Source organism: Podarcis tiliguerta (genome assembly GCF_965153285.1).
Source record: "Podarcis tiliguerta genome assembly, chromosome: 13".
Taxonomy (NCBI): domain Eukaryota; kingdom Metazoa; phylum Chordata; class Lepidosauria; order Squamata; family Lacertidae; genus Podarcis; species Podarcis tiliguerta.
In genome coordinates this window covers 17329364-17347471 of record NC_139546.1, presented here as the reverse complement: position 1 = coordinate 17347471, position 18108 = coordinate 17329364, and the positions used below count along the sequence as shown (strand labels likewise).

At 47.4% G+C, this 18108-nt stretch overlaps 2 protein-coding genes across 6 annotated transcripts in view; one reads left to right on the top strand and one right to left on the bottom strand.

Moving 5' to 3' along the window:
* The window catches only part of MED25 (mediator complex subunit 25), a 28326-nt gene extending 23971 nt beyond the window's left edge, over positions 1-4355 (top strand). For all 4 annotated transcript variants that reach the window (XM_083408163.1, XM_083408160.1, XM_083408162.1 and 1 more), the window contains exons 18-20: positions 436-609; positions 3066-3273; positions 4095-4355. In XM_083408163.1, the coding sequence (XP_083264289.1) occupies positions 436-609; positions 3066-3273; positions 4095-4204 (492 nt within the window). In that variant the 3' untranslated portion in view covers positions 4205-4355. The remainder of the gene's footprint in view (positions 1-435; positions 610-3065; positions 3274-4094) is intronic.
* A 2041-nt stretch (positions 4356-6396) lies between these two features.
* Positions 6397-17892, bottom strand: LOC310661807 (lutropin subunit beta-like). Of its 2 annotated transcripts, none has more exons than XM_083408282.1 (3): positions 17809-17892; positions 9363-9557; positions 6397-6642 (listed from the first exon to the last, which is right to left on the bottom strand). In XM_083408282.1, exons 1-3 carry the CDS (start codon positions 17839-17841, stop codon positions 6412-6414), a joined length of 459 nt encoding a protein of 152 aa, XP_083264408.1. In that variant the 5' UTR covers positions 17842-17892; the 3' UTR covers positions 6397-6411. The 2 variants fall into 2 exon arrangements, with proteins under 2 accessions (XP_083264408.1, XP_083264409.1); XM_083408283.1 differs by lacking the exon at positions 17809-17892 and adding an exon at positions 11678-11727.
* Between the last annotated feature and the right edge of the window lie 216 nt (positions 17893-18108).

Sequence of the window (18108 nt, the reverse complement as noted above, 5' to 3'; positions counted from 1 at the left end):
TTTTGCAATCTGGCCGCTGCAGAAGCATTGCAAATAAAACGCGCGCCTGCTCTGTGTGGCAGCCGATCTTTGTACCTATCAACTGAATCACTCACAGAGACACATGTGCGGCTGTTGGTCCCGGATGGCGTTTATTAGCTGCCCCCCTCCATTTCGCCAAAGGGGTTTGCGTGGCAGCCAGTCTTGTGGGTCCGTCTCTGCATTGCCCTTTCACGTGTCTCTCATTTGCCAGGCACTGCTAGATTGTATGTGGAGGGTGCAGGCCCAACCTAACCCTGAGTTGGGGTGAAGCCAGCAGCACCACTTCACTGGGTGGGAACGGCAGGGCAGGGCAAGGCAGTGGGGCCTGTTTCACCTCAAGCGCCGAAAGGGGATTCTCCAGCCCTGGGAGGCCAGAATGGCAAGCTTGACCATGTTTCCTTCTTTTCCTGCCAGTTGCAGCTCCGAGTGCAGCAGCCTCAGCCAGCAGCTCCAGCCACCAACCAGCCTCCGCAAGCACAAGGCCCCCCCCAGGCCGGGCCCCAGGCCACGCAAGCAGGCGCCATGCTTAGGCCCCAGAACCCTGGAGCCAATCCTCAGCTCCGCAGTCTCCTCCTGAGCCAGCAGCCGGTAAGGGCAATCTCCCTCCTCTCCACCATGGCATCCTGTTTTTTTTTTAAAAAAAACCATTCATTTACTTAGAACCGTAGAACCTTCGAATTGGTCATTAGTGCCAGGTGAAAATGTTCCTCTTTAGCCAGGCGTTTGGCTGATTAACATCCTTTTAAAATGTGTTGGGGGGGGCGATTATTGGGTTGCTCTTGTTTTTGTTTTTATTATGTATTTTTATGTTTTTATCTTGTGAACTGCCGAGACCCGCAGGTGCAGGGCGGTATACAAATTAATAATAATAGTAAAGAATGTGTTGTGGGAGAGGGGATTATTGGTTTGCTTGTGTTCTTATTTTTATTTATTTATTAAATATATATTGTTCATTTTATGTTGTGAACTGCCCTGAGATCTACAGATGAAGGGCTGCCTACAAATTGAATGAATTAATAATAATAATAATAATAATAATAATAATAATAATATAATAGCCCAGCCCTGCTCAGTTCAAGTCCTGTGATTTTGATGCAAGAGAATGAGTCGGTTCAGTCTTCTGCCTAACAGCGTGTGAGCTGTTTCAAGGCAATTTCACTAAGGATCTGGATTGATCTGGAACCGTGCAAGAGCTGGATCTTTCTGTTTTGGGAATGACAAGATTCCCCCATTTAGCTCTGCCAATAGGAGGGTGCACCGTGATTCTCTTGGACATAGAATCATAGAGTTGAAGAGACCCTGAGGATCGTCTAGTCCAACCCCCTGCAGTGCAAGAATAGGCAGCTGTCCCATACGGGGATCAAACCTGCAGCCTTGGCATTATCAGCAACGTATTCTAACCAACCATTCTCAGTGGAGGAAGCCTGCTGGAGAGGGTGACTCCTCCGTAGGAATATCCAAAGCAGGACCAAGTAAACTGCTGTACTCCTCTCCAGTAGAGATCAGTCCACCACCATCTCCCGGTCCGCTTCTGTCCTGTCTTCACTGGCAGAAGAAACGGAGAGCTTTTGTATAATCTCCAGGGCCATTGGCCACGAAGCTTTTACTCTTAACCTAGATGTATATTCAATCCTTCACCAAAGGACCACCGCACCCCTGCTTCTTTTAGAGCAGGGATGTCCAACAGGTTGATCGCGATCTACTGGTAGATCCCCGGGAGGTTTTGGTAGATTGTGGTCGATCCCTGGATCCCTTTCCTTAGCGTTGGTAAAATAGAACCCTGCCCCGCCAACTCACCCTGCCCTCCATTGTTGCACGATCTGGGAAGACAGAGTTTACTCAGTGAGGCTGTTTGTTTGTTTCCCCAGCGATCTGTTGGTGAGTGGCTGATCCCCTTTCTCCCACGATCTGTAATCTGAACCCCTAAAAATGGGGCTATCCTCCTCTCTAAAAGCTCAACAACTTTGACCTGAACCCCCAAAAAGGGGGCAGATCACTATCAGTTTTGAATTCTGACAGTAGATTGCAGTCTCTTGGGAGTTGGCTCCCCCAAAAGGCAGATTTTGTTTACAACAGGAACCAGGGTCCTAAGCCTATACTGAGCAGGTACACACTTGAAGTGCTGGCCAGGTGGGTGAAGGGAATGGAATCACCTGGTGGAGGGAGAAAATAGCCCCATGGCCTTTTCATATGTGGAGAGATAGCCTTGTGTTAGCCACTCAGGGCAGACCCTGGTACCTAGGAGAAGGTAGCGGCAGCAATATTTGAGAGAGGGAGGGATGGAGACTTCTAAAGATGGAAGTAATTGCATTTGGAAGGGGAGATGCTGAGGGCGAGACTGAAAGGAGCAACCGCTTTGCACTGTCTGCTCCGTAGTGTTGCTCAGAAGGTGTTCCTGTTTGAATACCTGTCTCCTCTTCCCACTGTGAACGAATCATCTCTTGCCCTCTGATCTTCTCTACCCCTTATGGGGTCGTCGCTGCGAGATCACATTCATCCGGTACTATACCAGCTGCACTGGCTCCCAGTGGAGTACAGGATCAGGTTTAAGGTGCTGGTTTTAACCTTTAAAGCCCTGTACGGCCTAGGACCCTCGTACCTACGGGACCGCCTCTCCTGGTATGCCCCACAGAAGAACTTACGGTCTGCAAATAAAAATATCCTGAAGATCCCAGGCCACAGAGAGGTTAGGCTGGCCTCAACTAGAGCCAGGGCCTTCTTGGCCGCAGCTCCAAACTGGTGGAACGCTCTGTCACAAGAGACTAGGTCCCTGTGGGACCTGACATCTTTCCGCAGGGCCTGTAAGACAGAGCTGTTCCACCAGGCCTTTGGTCAGGGCGCAGCCTGACCCCCTCCTCTGGCAATCTGCACAGAATCTTGCTTAATGGTTGCCATCAATTTGATTTTGATTAATTTTTATAGTGAAAGGTTTTTAGAATGTTGGATTGTTTTGATTGTTGTTAGCCGCCCTGAGCCCAGCTTTGGCCGGGGAGGGCGGGGTATAAATAAAATTTATTATTATTATTACCTTCCCTCCTGCACAGCCCCAGGCGGGAGTTCCGCAATCCCAGCAGCCCCTCCACCACCTCCAGCAAGGTTCTCCGGGAATGTTGCCCCACCAGCCCATGGGAACGGCTCTGGGGCATCAGCCTCCTGGACAGCAGCAGCTCCAGCTCGCCGGACAGAGCCTCATGCACCAGGCTGCAGGGCAAGCGTGGCCAGGCCAGATGGGACCGCGGGCGGCGCTGCCAGGTAGGATGCGCAAAATCTGCCTAGAACCAAACAGCCAGGTGCCTTTCCCACTCCGGAAGCAGCTGTATCTAAGAGCTGGGGGGAGGGTCTTTGTTTTTAAAGGCTTTGGCCCAGAGAGGTGCGGGGAAGAGACAGGGAGATCATCAGCATCTTGATGACACCTCACCCCAACTTCCCCGATGTTGGCACTCAGCGACTTCTTATGGGATAAGGAGCTGATCTTCGCAGAACTCCACAACCCAGTTGCCAAGGGATGGAGTCTGCTCCCATGAGCAGAAGCAGTGCCCCCCCCCAACTTACAGAGCCAGTTCTGGAAGATAAAAGGGACCCCTGACCATTAGGTCCAGTCATGGCCGACTTTGGGGTTGGGGTGCTCATCTCGCTTTACTGGCCGAGGGAACCGGCGTACAGCATGACTAAGCCGCTTCTGGCGAACCAGAGCAGCGCACGGAAACGCCGTTTACCTTCCCGCCGGAGCGGTACCTATTTATCTACTGGCACTATGACATGCTTTTGAACTGCTAGGTTGGCAGGAGCAGGGACTGAGCAACGGGAGCTCACCCCGTTGCGGGGATTCGAACCGCCAACCTTCTGATCGGCAAGTCCTAGGCTCTGTGGTTTAACCCACAGCGCCACCCGCGAAGATACCCCATAGTTGATCAGAAAGAATCGGCAAGAGTTACACTCCCCTCGTTCCTCTCAAGTCAAGGCAGCCAAAGCTTTTCTCGGTGGCAAAACCAGGCTGAAACAGGCCTAGATAATCTGCTTCCACCCTCCTCCTTGTCTATAATGGACTTCCCTGCTGTATCTCCCCCTCCCAGGTCAAATGCTGATGAACGCTGGTCCCCGGGGGCCAGTCTCCCAGCCAGGTTTGCAGCAGGTTCCTGCCCCCAGCATCATGGAAGACGACATCCTCCGGGACCTCATCTGATGGCGGAGGGTCCTGCTCCAACGTCACCTGGGCTGGAGATTGTTTCTGCATTGTGGACAGTGCTGCTCTTCCGGAAAACATTGCCATCTTCCTTTCTTTGTGTGTAATATTCCCCCCTCCCCCCCGTTTGTTAATAAATGTTATCCTCTTCCCTTTGTGTCTTGGTCTTTCCTGAGACAGGTTTGTGCCCACAGCATCTCTGCCAGCTCCTCTGCCTGCCCCTCCCTCCCTCCTCCAACCAGGCTCAGAGCTGAGGAGTGGACTCAGGGACCCTGAGCATTAACTCAGCTTCAGAAGTTCAAATGCAGCCGGCCCTTCACAAAATTTGGGAGGGTGGAGATGGATGGGGGCGGATAAGAAGCAGTTCCCATGCCAGCTTGGGTGAGGGTTTGCGCTGCAGAATTGTGAGGCTCCCAGAGGGAGATGTGGGATTGAATGAGTAAGAGCAGGGGTGAAAAATCGGGATCTGTAGGCGATACAGTAGATCAGTAAGGGTTTCTGACTCTCGGTAGATTGACAACAACAACCACTACTACAAAGTAATAATTCTGTGCCACAGCTAGACTTGTGATGATCATTTATCTCTCAGCCTCAGTGTTCCTTACCTGTAAAATATAGAGTATTAAATGGTCGCTGTTGTGCAATTCTGCTGGACGGTTTTAGTGTTTTATAAAGTGGTACCTCTGGTTACGTACTTAATTCATTCTGGAGGTCCATTCTTAACGTGAAACTGTTCTTAACCTGAAGCACCACTTTAGCTAATGGGGCCTCCCGCTGCTGCCGCACCGCTGCCACACGATTTCTGTTCTCATCCTGAAGCAAAGTTCTTAACCCGAGGTACTATTTCTGGGTTAGCGGAGTCTGTAACCTGAAACGTATGTAACCCGAAGCGTATGTAACCCAATGCGTATGTAACCCGAGGTACCACTGTATTAGATTCCATGACCTGAAGTTACTCAGAGATTTCTAATTTGATACATGCATGAAATCGATGGGAGTTCGCTTACACTATAATAATTCTGCTAGTCTTTAAGGTGCTGTAAGACCTTGTTTTTCCTTCAAGTTACTAGCATGACTATCCCTCCGAAAACAGAACTATCCTGTGTCCCTAACGTTCATTCTCCACTATCACTGCACAAAACATCACAGTATGCATTCAAGCCAGTTTTCAGACTGCCTAACTGGGTCATATTGCCCATTATCTGAAATGTTAAGGTTTCTTAGTGCAGAAATCTAGTTCTGTGGATAACAGTGGCATGAGGAAGGAGGTTAAGAACCACAATTTTTTTAGGAGTGAATGTTGTTCATTGTGGGCGAAAACTAAGAGAGAGGAGGCGATTGGAGCTCAAGAGTTCTTTAGGAAAGCTAAGGTGTGCCCTGTTAGAGAGAAGTGGAAAGGGAAACAGAATGGGCAGAGAACAAATGAAACAGACTAGAAGCCAGGACTCCTGAGTTCTTTGTACCTATTGACTGAATCACTCACTGTTGCGTTCGCAAAGTAAAGGAAGGTTTGAACTCTGATTAATAAGAACACACACGGAGGCTTGAACCAGCAAGACTCTGGGAAGGGTGCGTATAATCGTGTCTCTCTGTGCTTGTCCGAGTGCAGCCCCCTGACCCAGGTAGTTTTTATTCACAAACAAACTTTTTACAGAGTGTTCGTAAGAACCAATCAGATTTCTTCTGAGCATTTCCACAAACCCACGTGGAGACAAAGTTAGATCAGAAGAAATTCTTTTAACTACAAAGACTACTACTCTGAGCATGCATACATAATCTGAGAGTAAATAAAAAAGGATTAGAGAAACTCCGGAGATCACAAACAGCAGTAAACAAGAGAAGATGGAAGGAGATAGGCATCTTTATCACCTTCCTGTGAAACTATTTCCAGGCCCTAAGATTAACATCCTAAGATTAATATACATCAAAGAAACTAGCCCACTATCTTTATGACCCAGGATGGCTGCCTGGCGAAGCAACTGCTGTGTAAGTGACATGTGAGGAGAGAGAAATGGGCAGTAGAGGCAAAAGGGCATGAATGTAGAATCTTATGGGATTTAATCAGAAATTATCGTCAATATATCAAACCCAGTCAACACAATGCTTTCATCGTGGAGACGATGGCTTGATGTATATTTTATAATTCCTCATGGTGATCCCATTTGACCCCTACACTCACATGGCGTTTATTAGCTGCCCCCTTCCATTTAGATAAAGGGGTTTGGGTTGCTACAGGAGTTAGGCCCAGTGCCCTGGACAGTGCAGTCGCTGGAGGCCACTTTGCACAGGTCGCAGTGGCAGCTGACAGCCACAGGGTACGTGAAGATGGGATCGACACCTGCTGGGCATCCGCGCAGCAGCGTGGTCTCGTAGCGGACCTCCCTGTAGGTGCAGACTCTCTGGTTGAAGACGATTCGCTCGTCCTTCAGCAACATCTCCTGTAAAGGAAGTCGCCGGGCAGGGAGGACAATAAAGTTATAGACATGTCTGACTCGCCCTTGCTAACATAGGAAGAGCAGGGCAGCAACCAAAATGAAAAACCTGACAGGGATTTACTGTCTTATTTCCTCGAAAACATTGCATACGAAAACACACATATGTGCAGACACCCACACCCGCATGCAAAATGATAATAATGAAAGTAAATATTTCCCCCCCCCTTTTATCTTCCAAAATCTTATCTTCAACCTAGACTTCCTGTCAAGACGGTAAATAACAAATAACAAACTAAATATTGATGTATGTAATTTTTATTTCTTAATTATATTTAGTGGTAGTATGGCTGTATTGTTTTTTGTAACATAAAAACATTCAATAAAAATTATTTTTTTAAAAAGGGGAAAAAAAATAAAAACCTGACAGGGAACTTCGTAAACACTGAGTTCTTTTCTAACCATCAAGCAGTGTATGAATTTCATGAAACAAATCAACCTTTAACATTGCCACACTTAACATATTTCTATCCCTCCTGTCTTCCAAGGAAGCCAAGGTGGTTTACGTGTTTCTCCCCTTTTTTCCCCTCACAACAACTCTGTGAGGTAGGTCAGGCTGAGAGTGAGTTTTGATATTTTATCGTGTTTTTAATATTCTGTTGGGAGCCGCCCAGAGTGGCTGGGGAAGCCAGATGGGCGGGGTATAAATAATATATTATTATTATTAGTGCCTGGCCTGAGGCCACCCAATGAGCTTCAAGACCGAGTGGGGCATTGAACCCAGGTTTCCCCAATACAAGACCCTTAACTGACACACTGGCTCAGCCTTCCTCTGCCCACTGTTAGCACATTGTCAGATACGGGCCTGGCCTTGAGTGCACATTTGAATTCTGTCCTGCTCCGCCTCTCTCCTCACTGAGCAGAGCAGGCATGGAACAGGTTGGCACAGGGATGGGCTCTCAACGCCTGCCGGATCCTGCAGGTACAGAGATCCTCAGTGCAGGCCATTCTTAGAGACAGATGTGTTCTTTCCCCCCTAAGTCAGCCTTTCCCAACTTCACTCCAGAAGTTCTGGGTTGCTACTCCCTTCAGCCCTGGCCATTGGCCGTGGCTGAGCCAAATGTAAGTAGCAAACCCAAACACAGACGGTGAGGCATAGTAAGGTAAAGGACCCCTCTAGTCAAAGGCAACTATGGAGTTGCGGTGCTCATCTCGCTTTCAGGCCGAGGGAGCCGGCGTTTGTCCAGAGACAGCTTTCCAGGTCATGTGGCCAACAGGACTAAACCGCTTCTGGCAGAATGGGACATCGTGACAGAAACCAGAGCGCAAGGAAACGCTGTTTACCTCCCCACCGCAGCGGTACCTATTTATCTACTTGCACTGGTGTGCTTTTGAACTGCTCATTTGGCAGGAGCTAGGACAGAGCAACGGGAACTTACCTCATCACGGGGATTCGAACTGCCGACCTGATCAGCAAGCCCAAGAGGCTCAGTGGTTTAGAGACTACAACGCCACCCGTGTCCTTCTTCTTCTTCTTCTTCTTCTTCTTCTTCTTCTTCTTCTTCTTCTTCTTCTTCTTCTTCTTCTTCTTTTGAGGCATAGTGCCAGCACAAAATTTTCACCTGCCCTTAGCACTGCTTTTTGGAGGGCACAGTGACATGCTTACTCCCTTCGGGATTCAGTGCTAAAGCCCCAAAAAAGGAGTGCACCTGTGCGCCTTCTAATTTTCAAGAAATATGTTTGTCAATCGTGTAGACCAGGGATAGTGAACTTTAGGCTCAAGCCCTGAATGGAACCTTCTGGGCATCTCTTCCTGACTTCCCAGGATGCACCCTTCCTCAGTGCCTTTCCCTGCTCTCCAGAACCTCCTCAAATGGCTTAGGGCTCTCATATTTACGGGACCGCCTCTCCTGGTCTGCCCCGCAGAGGACCTTAAGGTCCATGAATAACCATAGTTTGGAGGTCCCGGGCCCTAAGGAAGACTATCCACCAGAGCCGGGGCCTTTTCAGTGATGGCTCCGACCTGGTGGAATGCTCTGTCCCATGAGACTAGGGCCCTTCAGGATTTAACCTCCTTCCGTCGGGCCTGTAAGACAGAGCTATTCCGCCTGGCCTTTAATTTGAATTCAGCCTGATCTTTTATTTCCCTTCTCTTCCCTCCCCCTCCCCTTTTATGAAGATTACCCGCTCTGAGACCCCACAGCTAATTCTCCCCTGGCCGCCTCGCTGGTCCAAGTAGGACTAATTCAGCCAGCTAGCCCTGGTGACTATCTAATGCTTATTAGATGGATTTCCCCCAAATTGATTTCTGAACTTTGAGTTTTATTGTTATTCATGTTTTTTATACTGTGTTTTATGCTGCTTGTGCAATTAAGTGTTTTAAATTTGTTGTTAGCCGCCCCGAGCCCGGTTTTCTGAAGGGCAGGGTATAAATAAATAATTATTTATTATTTAGGTGCCTTCAGTTGTTAAAATGTCCACCACAGAGCTGGGAGGCGAGCTTTTCTCTTGGCTTGCCCAATCAGATGCACTTGATGCCAGGAGGGATGGGAGCTGGAGTGCCAGCGCCATCTGGTGGGCTGCCTTGATTTAACAACACGTGCTCCCCTCAGGTCAATAATGCCTAATTCTGAGCTTCAAATGAGTGCCTGGCTTCCTAGGATGGCATTCCCCATTCCCCCGCTTCACAACGCCCCACATATTCACACAAGCGCGCATATACACACCCTGGTCTCGCAGTAGCCACTGCAGATGGTGGTGGTGATGGGCATGCAGACGAGGCAGTCTTCTTTCTCGGCCGAGATGGTGACATTGATGGGGCGGCAAGCGGGGGTGTGGCTGACGCTGGCCACGTTGCTCCTGTGGCTGGCGGTGGGGGTAGCCACCAACAGGAAGAAGGCTGCCAGCAAGAGGATCTTTCTCTGGTTGTAAAAGGAGGGAGAGGTGAGAATTCCCTGGTCCTGAACGGGGTAACTGTGCCCCTGAAGGACCAGGTGCGCAGCCTGGGAGTCATTTTGGACTCGCAGCTGTCCATGGAGGCACAGGTCAAATCCGTGTCCAGGGCAGCTGTTTACCAGCTCCATCTGGTACGCAGGCTGAGACCCTACCTGCCCACAGACTGTCTTGCCAGAGTGGTGCATGCTCTGGTTATCTCCCGCTTGGACTACTGCAGTGCGCTCTACGTGGGGCTACCTTTGAAGGTGACCCGGAAACTACAACTAATCCAGAATGCGGCAGCTAGACTGGTGACTGGGAGTGGCCGCCGAGACCATATCACACCAGTCTTGAAAGACCTACACTGGCTCCCAGTACGTTTCCGAGCACAATTCAAAGTGTTGGTGCTGACCTTTAAAGCCTTAAGCGGCCTCAGTCCAGTATATCTGAAGGAGCGTCTCCACCCCCATCGTTCTACCCAGACGCTGAGGTCCAGCACCAAGGGCCTTCTTGCGGTTCCCTCGCTGCGAGAAGCCAAGTTACAGGGAACCAGGCAGAGGGCCTTCTCGGTAGTGGCGCCCGCCCTGTGGAACTCCCTCCACCAGATGTCAAAGAGAACAACAACTACCAGACTTTCAGAAGACATCTGAAGGCAGCCCTATTTAGGGAAGCTTTTAATGTTTGATGTATTACAGTATTTTAATATTTTTTTGGAAGTCACACAGAGTGGCTGGGGAAGCCCAGCCAGATGGGCAGGGTATAAATAATAAATTATTATTATTATTATTAGCAGGGATTGAGGAGTCTGAGAGCGCGGCTAGTCTGATGTCTATACCAGGTGTTGGTGAAATTGTTGCCATGGTGGTCTTAAGGGGTTGGGTGGGTGGGTGTGGGTACCAGAAGGAGGCAAGGTTAGAGCTAATGTGGCAGGAAAGTGCTTGAGCATCAGAAAAGCCTCTCCGGCAAGGAGAAGTTGTGCAAGGCTAAAGAGGAAGCCAAGGCAGTGAGCGGGATGGATCCCGCTCGCTGTCTTGGCTTCTTTCCTCTTTGGGGCTGGGGGGGGGGGGGACCCGGGCTTCCCTTTCAGCTCCGAGAATCTCTGGGAGAAGCGGACAGGCTTTTTCTTGCTTTCCCCCTCTAAAAACTAGGTGCGTCTTGTGGTCTGGTGCATCCTATAGAGCGAAAAATCTGGTACCTAGAGCGGTGCTGGGCTCTCCTCCCTGCCGAGTTCTACAAGGGCAAAATCGAGGCACCACCTGCACATTTAAAGCAGCAGCATACCACTGTGAACAGGATCAATTCCCACTCTAAGGCTGGTCCAACACATTTTGACGCCTGAGGCAAGACATGCCGAGGGTACCCACCCCCAAATCCAGGCTTTTTAAATATTTAATCCAGTTTTTAATATTTAATGCTGTATTGTTTTTAAAACTCAATTGGGAGCCGCCCAGAGTGGCTGGGGAAACTCAGCCAGGTGGGCCGGGTATAAAAAAAAAAAAAAATTATTATTATTACTCTATAGCATACACTCCAACATCTCTCCAATGAAAATAGGAACGTCATTATTATTATTATTATTATTATTATTATTATTATTATTATTATTATTTGTTTGCACACTGCCCAGCCACTCTGAGTGGCTTCCAACACATATAAAAACATTTTTTAAAATTAAACATTTTAAAACTATACAGGGCTGCTTTCAGATGTCTTCTAAAGGTTGTATAGTTATTTATCTCCTTGGCTTGGAGGTGGGGCGGTGCACGTACCTCCATACTCTACAATATTCAATGAAAATAGGGACGTCCCAAGGAAAAGCGGGACATTCCAAGATCAAATCAGAAACTGGGACAGCTTCTGCAAATCTGGGAAATGGGGGCACTTGGAGGGTTTGCCCGTAGCTTGCACGATACCCTTGCTGCCGTCGCTCTCCCTGAAATGCTTAACCCATCTTGCATTCAAAAAACCCAAGCAGTAACCATTGCATGGCAAACTCAATAAACAGTTCATGCTATTCTAAAGTTGCTTCCCTCAGCGGTGAATGAGCAAGAACCGCACGCTGATCCCATGTTCTGCTTGAGTGGGCGCCTTATTCGTTTACACCTACCTGGATCAACTTCATCTCGGCTCCTGGGCTGGCCTGGATCAGAGTACCTCGCCCCCTACCTTACACCTCCTTTTATAAGGTCTTCCCCCTCCCATCACCCAACCCACAGAAGCCTCAAGGACAAAGCAAAGGGGGCTGTGATGATATCTGGTTGCCAAGCAGGTTGCAGCATCAAACAACGCCAAAAAGGCACTTTCACTGTTCTCATTTTATTTTTTTAAAATATAATTTTTATTAGATATTTTATACTTATAACAAGAAAGACAATGAAAAAAAAATACATAAATTCAACAAACAATACATCAACAATGAAAATAGAAATAAAAACAATACAACAATACAACATAAAAAAAGAAAACAAAAACACACATCCAAATTTTATATCCAAATCTTTCATTAGCTTGTTCCTCAACTTCCTCACACCTCCCTTTTTTGTATTCTAGTTCAGATTATCTAATTCAACAAATCCTTTCCCTCTTCTTCAATTTAATCTTTAATTTATCATAAGACAATTTAACTTTCAATTTCCCAATTTAACGCATTAACACTTAATATTCATATAATTCTTAATAACCTGCTCCAACCGTATAACTTCATTCCAATATACTTCTAACATTCATTAATTTTACAATATTTTTGTAAATATACTTTAAATTTTTTCCAATCTTCTTCCATCGACTCTTCTCCTTGGTCTCGGATTCTGCCAGTCATTTCTGCCATTTCCATGTAGTCCATCAGTTTCATCTGCCATTCTTCCCAAGTGGGTAGTTCTTGTGTCTTCCAGTACTTTGCGATAAGTATTCTTGCTGCTGTTGTGGCATACATGAAAAAGGTTCTATCTTTCTTTAACACCAATTGGCCGACCATGCCCAGGAGAAAGGCCTCTGGTTTCTTCAGAAAGGTATATTTAAATACCTTTTTCATTTCATTATATATCATTTCCCAGAAGGTCTTAATCCTTGGGCACGTCCACCAAAGATGAAAGAAAGTACCTTCCACGTCTTTACATTTCCAGCATTTATTATCAGACAAATGGTAGATTTTTGCAAGCTTGCCTGGTGTTAAGTATCACCTATACATCATTTTCATTAAATTCTCCTTTAAGGCATTACATGCCGTAAATTTCATACCGGTGTTCCATAGCTGTTCCCAGTCAACCATCATAATATTATGTCCAACATCCTGTGCCCATTTAATCATAACAGATTTCACCATTTCATCTTGAGTATTCCATTTCAACAGCAAGTTGTACATTCTTGACAAATTTTTAACTTTGGGTTCTAACAATTCTGTTTCCAACTTTGATTTTTCCACCTGGAAGCCTAGTTTTTTGTCCAATTTATATGCCCCCATTATTTGATAATAATGGAGCCAATCTCTCACTCTATTTTTTAATTTCTCGAAACTCTGCAGTTTTAGCCTGTCTCCCTCTTGCTCCAAGATTTCCCAATATTTCGGCCACTTGGCCTCCATATTGAGTTTTTTCAATGCTTTCGCTTCCATAGGTGACAACCATCTTGGGGTTTTATTTCACTGTTTCACTGTTCACTTGGGGTTTTATTTCACTTTCACTGTTCTCTTGGGAAGCGCCGTTTTTTGGCTCTTTCTTTCCATTCAGCCAATAACAGCACCCTCCAACATTTATCCGATGGAAATAAGGGCTGTCCGACCGTACTCTCCAACATTTCTCCAATGAAAAATGTGTTGTTGTTGTTGTTTAGTCGTTTAGTCGTGTCCGACTCTTTGTGACCCCATGGACCAGAGCACGCCAGGCACTCCTGTCTTCCACTGCCTCCCGCAGTTTGGTGAAACTCATGCTGGTAGCTTCGAGAACACTGTCCAACAATCTCATCCTCTGTCGTCCCCTTCTCCTTGTGCCCTCAATCTTTCCCAACATCAGGGTCTTTTCCAGGGAGTCTTCTCTTCTCATGAGGTGGCCAAAGTATTGGAGTCTCAGCTTCACGATCTGTCCTTCCAGTGAGCACTCAGGGCTGATTTCCTTCAGAATGGAGAGGTTTGCTCTTCTTGCAGTCCATGGGACTCTCAAGAGTCTCCTCCAGCACCATAATTCAAAAGCATCCATTCTTCGGCGAATTGATGAAAAATAGGGACGTCCTAAGGAAAGGCGGGATATTCTGGGATCAAATCAGAAACCAGGTTGGCTTCTGTAAATCCGGGACCGTCCCTGGAATATAGGGACACTTGCAGTAGGACTGTCATACATCCAGGATTTCAAAGGCCAAAGAGAAGTTCCGAAATGTGGCGCTTTGTCCTGCATCTTAGACAAGGCAACAGAAAGTTCACAGGTTTTTTGGTGGCGTTTTTGTAGAAAAAAAACTAAACAATTTTTGGGTTTTCTTTTAAGAAGCTCAACCATTTCGGTGGTTAATAATAATAATAATAATAATAATAATAATAATAATAATAATAAGCTCTCCCTAAAAAAAACCCCAGGCTGTCCTGGTTTTTACATTTTGAAATATGGCAACCTTAACTTGGAGGGTCTCAGAGCCTTAAAGGCCATGGCAATGTGATAGTGATAGTTATTGTAATAGTAATTTATTATTTGTACCCCGCCCATCTGGCTGGGTTTCCCCAGCCACTCTGGGCGGCTTCCAACAAAGATTAAAAATACATTAAAATGTCACACATTAAAAACTTCCCTGAACAGGGCTGCTTTCAGATGTCTTCTAAATGTCAGGTAGTTGTTTATCTCTTTGACATCTGAAGGGAGGGCGTTCCACAGGGCGGGTGCCACTACCGAGAAGGCCCTCTGCCTGGTTCCCCGTAACCCCACTTCTCGCAGTGAGGGAACCGCCAGAAGGCCCTCGGAGCTGGACCTCAGTGTCTGGGCTGAATGATGGGGGTCGAGATGCTCCTTCAGGTATACTGGGCTGAGGCCGTTTAGGGCTTTAAAGATCAACACCATGATGCCCAAAGTGCCTGAAGGCCCCAAGGTGGGCTTCGGCCCTGACAGTCCTTTTGCCCATTCCCCGGGGTCCGAGTCAAATTCCCCCTGCCTCCTGGGGGTATCTCCAGACTCTAATCCCAGCCGTTTCCCGTTTCCCACTCATTCCTCCTCCCTCTCTAACTGGTCCCGCCAAGGTGTATCCGCAGGGCTCATGACCAGAGGTGGAGCAAGGTGGGGACGGGGGGGGACGGGGGGGCAAATCGTCCCGGGTGTCATCGCCGAGGGGGGTGACATTTGGCCACGCTGCCAGTGGAGTAGCATCGGGGGTGCAGGGGGGACCGGCTGCACCAGGTGCAACACCTGGGGGTTAGGGTTAGGGGGCGCAAATCCACGGGTTAGGGGGTGCAAATCCACAGGTTAGGGGGTGCAAATCCACGGGTTAGGGGGCGCAAATTACTTGCCTTGCCCCGGGTGCTGACAACCCACGCTACACCACTGCACGCTGCACACCCGTTGGGGGAAGGGGGGAGTTGCTCCGCTTCGCCAGCGGCCTTCCCCCTTCATTTTGACATGGAGGAGGCAGGCAGGCAGGCAGGCAGGGAGATGACAAGAAGAAGAAGAAAGAGAAGGAGAAGAAGAAGAAGAGTTTGGATTTGATATCCCGCTTTATCACTACCCGAAGGAGTCTCAAAGCGGCTAACATTCTCCTTTCCCTTCCTCCCCCACAACAAACACTCTGTGAGGTGAGTGGGGCTGAGAGACTTCAGAGAAGTGTGACTGGCCCAAGGTCACCCAGCAGCTGCATGTGGAGGAGCTGGGAATCGAACCCTGTTCACCGGATTACGAGTCCTCCCTCAAAAAGCTCAACTTTGGCCAACCCTTCCCTTAGAAAAGCTCAACCACTCCTGGCAATGATGACAATGGGTAGATCACAGCCAGTACAGTGGACGCTCAGGTTGCGAACGTGATCCGTGCGGGAGGCACGTTCGCAACCCACAGCGTTCGCAACCCGTGCGTCTGCGCACGCATGGGTCGCGATTCGGTGCTTCTGCGCATGCGCAAAGCACGATTTAGCACTTATGTGCATGCGCAAGTGCCGAAACCCAGAAGTAACCCGTTCCGGTACTTCAGGGTCCGGCGCAGTGCGCAACTCTAAATCGCGCAACCCGAAGCATCTGTAACCTGAGGTATGACTGTATTTTTTTACTGTGAGTAGATCACAGTCTCTTGGGAGTCCAACTAGATTTCAATGGGGGGTGGGTGTGACAATAAATTTTCCACACCGGGTACCACCTGACCTTGCTACGCCACTGCTCATGACAGACAAAGGCTGAGAAGGTTAACAGCAGGTTCTAGGCCCAGGGCCCGTTGAAAACATTTAGCTTCCTGAAGTAGTGCCACAAATGCCACCTGTCCTACAATGCATATAGCACCTAAGGCCAGCCATGTTTTATTGGCGCCCGAGGAAGCGAATCCCACAATCCCCCTCCCCACTCTCTGGCAATAAATATACAGTTATAATAATGCCTACCTTATAATTTTTATTTTTTGAATTTATATACCGCCCTATACCCAGAGGTCTCGGGGCGGTTCACAGAATTAAATCAAAATATAAAACCACAAAATACATAAACAACAACACAATAACCCCCCCCCAAAAAAAACCCCCCACATTTCCCCTGAAACTTATGTTTGTACAGTGCTCTAAATTCGGGATAAAGTGCTGGATTGTATAATTTTGACCATCCAGAAAAAGCTGAAATTTTCTTCTGAACTATATACCTATTGTGTGGAAGTTATCAACGGATTCTATTTGCTCTAATGGTAGCCAAGAGACTGATTTTGATGAACTGGAAGGATAAATATATGATCCCCTTGAATAAATGGATTGACAACATGATAACACTCGCAGCTAATGAATAGACTGCTTACAGAGGTAGATTTGTTTGGATAAATATGACAATATATGGAATGAGTTTATGCAAAATGTAGCAGGCTATTAATATTTACATATGTATTAGGCTAATGAGGGACACGGGTGGTGCTGTGGGTTAAACCACAAAGTCTAGGACTTGCTGATCAGATGATCGGTGGTTCAAATCCCCACGACGGGGTGAGCTCCCGTTGCTCGGTCCCAGCTCCTGCCAACCAAGCAGTTCAAAAGCACGTCAAAATGCAAGTAGATAAATAGGTACCACTCCGGCGGGAAAGTAAACGGCGTTTCCGTGTGCTGCTCTGGTTTCGCCAGAAGTGGCTTAGTCATGCTGGCCACATGACCCGGAAGCTGTACGCTGACTCCCTCGGCCAATAAAGCGAGATGAGCGCCGCAACCCCAGAGTCGGTCACGACTGGACCTAATGGTCAGGAGTCCCTTTACCTTTACCTTTATTAGGCTAATAATATCAAATTTATATAAGAATGTATGTGTTAGGTCATTTATCATATATTGTAAATACAGTGGTACCTTGGTTTTTGAACTTAATCCATTCTGGGAGTCCATTTGACTCCCAAAACCGTTTGAAAATCAAGGCTGCAGGAGCTTCCTGCAATCAAGCGAAAGCTACATTGGACGTTTGGCTTCCAAAAAAGTTTGCAAACCGGAACACTTCTGGGTTTGTGGCATTTGGAAGCCGATTTGTTTGGGAGCCAAGCCGTTCGAGTACCAAGGTACCACTGTATTACTATATTGCTTCTTTCTACACATTTTTTAGACCCCCCTTTTTTCCTTTGCATCACTTTATTTCTTCATATTTGAAACCTTCCCAGTAAAAATTTAACTTATACAGTTACAAGAAGTTAAATCGCAAAAAAACCCCAAAACCTGTTGCCTCTTCAGGGCACCCAAGATCAGCTGCCTGAGGCGGCTACCTCACTCTGCCTAATGGTGGGGACAGTCCTATCTAGGCCTGAGATAGAGATCAAATTAATCCTGGGGGTGATGGAGGATAATTAAAAAAAACTAATTTCATACCCCACAAGTGTTCCGGAAAAAAACAGGACATATTGGAGGTAATGTAATCTGCATTTCAAGATGAAATCAACCAGCTTCCATCTCCTGCTGCCAGCTTGATGGCACCAGTAAACAAAAACAAATGAAGTGGCTAGAGATTTTTTCCTAGGCCGTGGGTTCCTATTTCTTGTCCAAGGCCATTAGCTCTGGGCTACACCAGGTGTGTTGCTAGGTGACAAATCCCTGCTTCCTTTGACACATCCCTTCTACCTGAGTGGTGTCCCTGAAGCCAATCCTCGCCATGGCGGAAAGAGTGGGTGGACAGCAGCTTGCCTTGAAAAGCAGCCAAGTGCCAACTAGGCTTGAGCTAGGATGCAAGCAGTTCAATCCTGCTCAGTGCTGGGCTGAGACCCCCTTAACAGAGATGATCTGATAATGATTGACGATGGGCTTTTTCCACAAAGAGATCAAAGGAAGTTGGCAATGCCAGGTGGGAATTGGGATCACGAATTTTAAGGATAAAATTTATTGAGTGAGTTTACTTATACGCCATAAAAAAGGTAAAGGGGT

Bases quoted from the DNA above. Each gene is read 5' to 3' on its own strand.
- LOC310661807 (XM_083408282.1), bottom strand. From the start codon at position 17,841: ATGGCGAGGATTGGCTTCAGGGACACCACTCAG. The intron at 9,558-17,808 runs GTAGAAGGGATG...TTTTACAACCAG, and splicing joins GCTTCAGGGACACCACTCAG to AGAAAGATCCTCTTGCTGGC. The intron at 6,643-9,362 runs GTGTGTATATGC...CTTCCTTTACAG, and splicing joins GTGGCTACTGCGAGACCAGG to GAGATGTTGCTGAAGGACGA.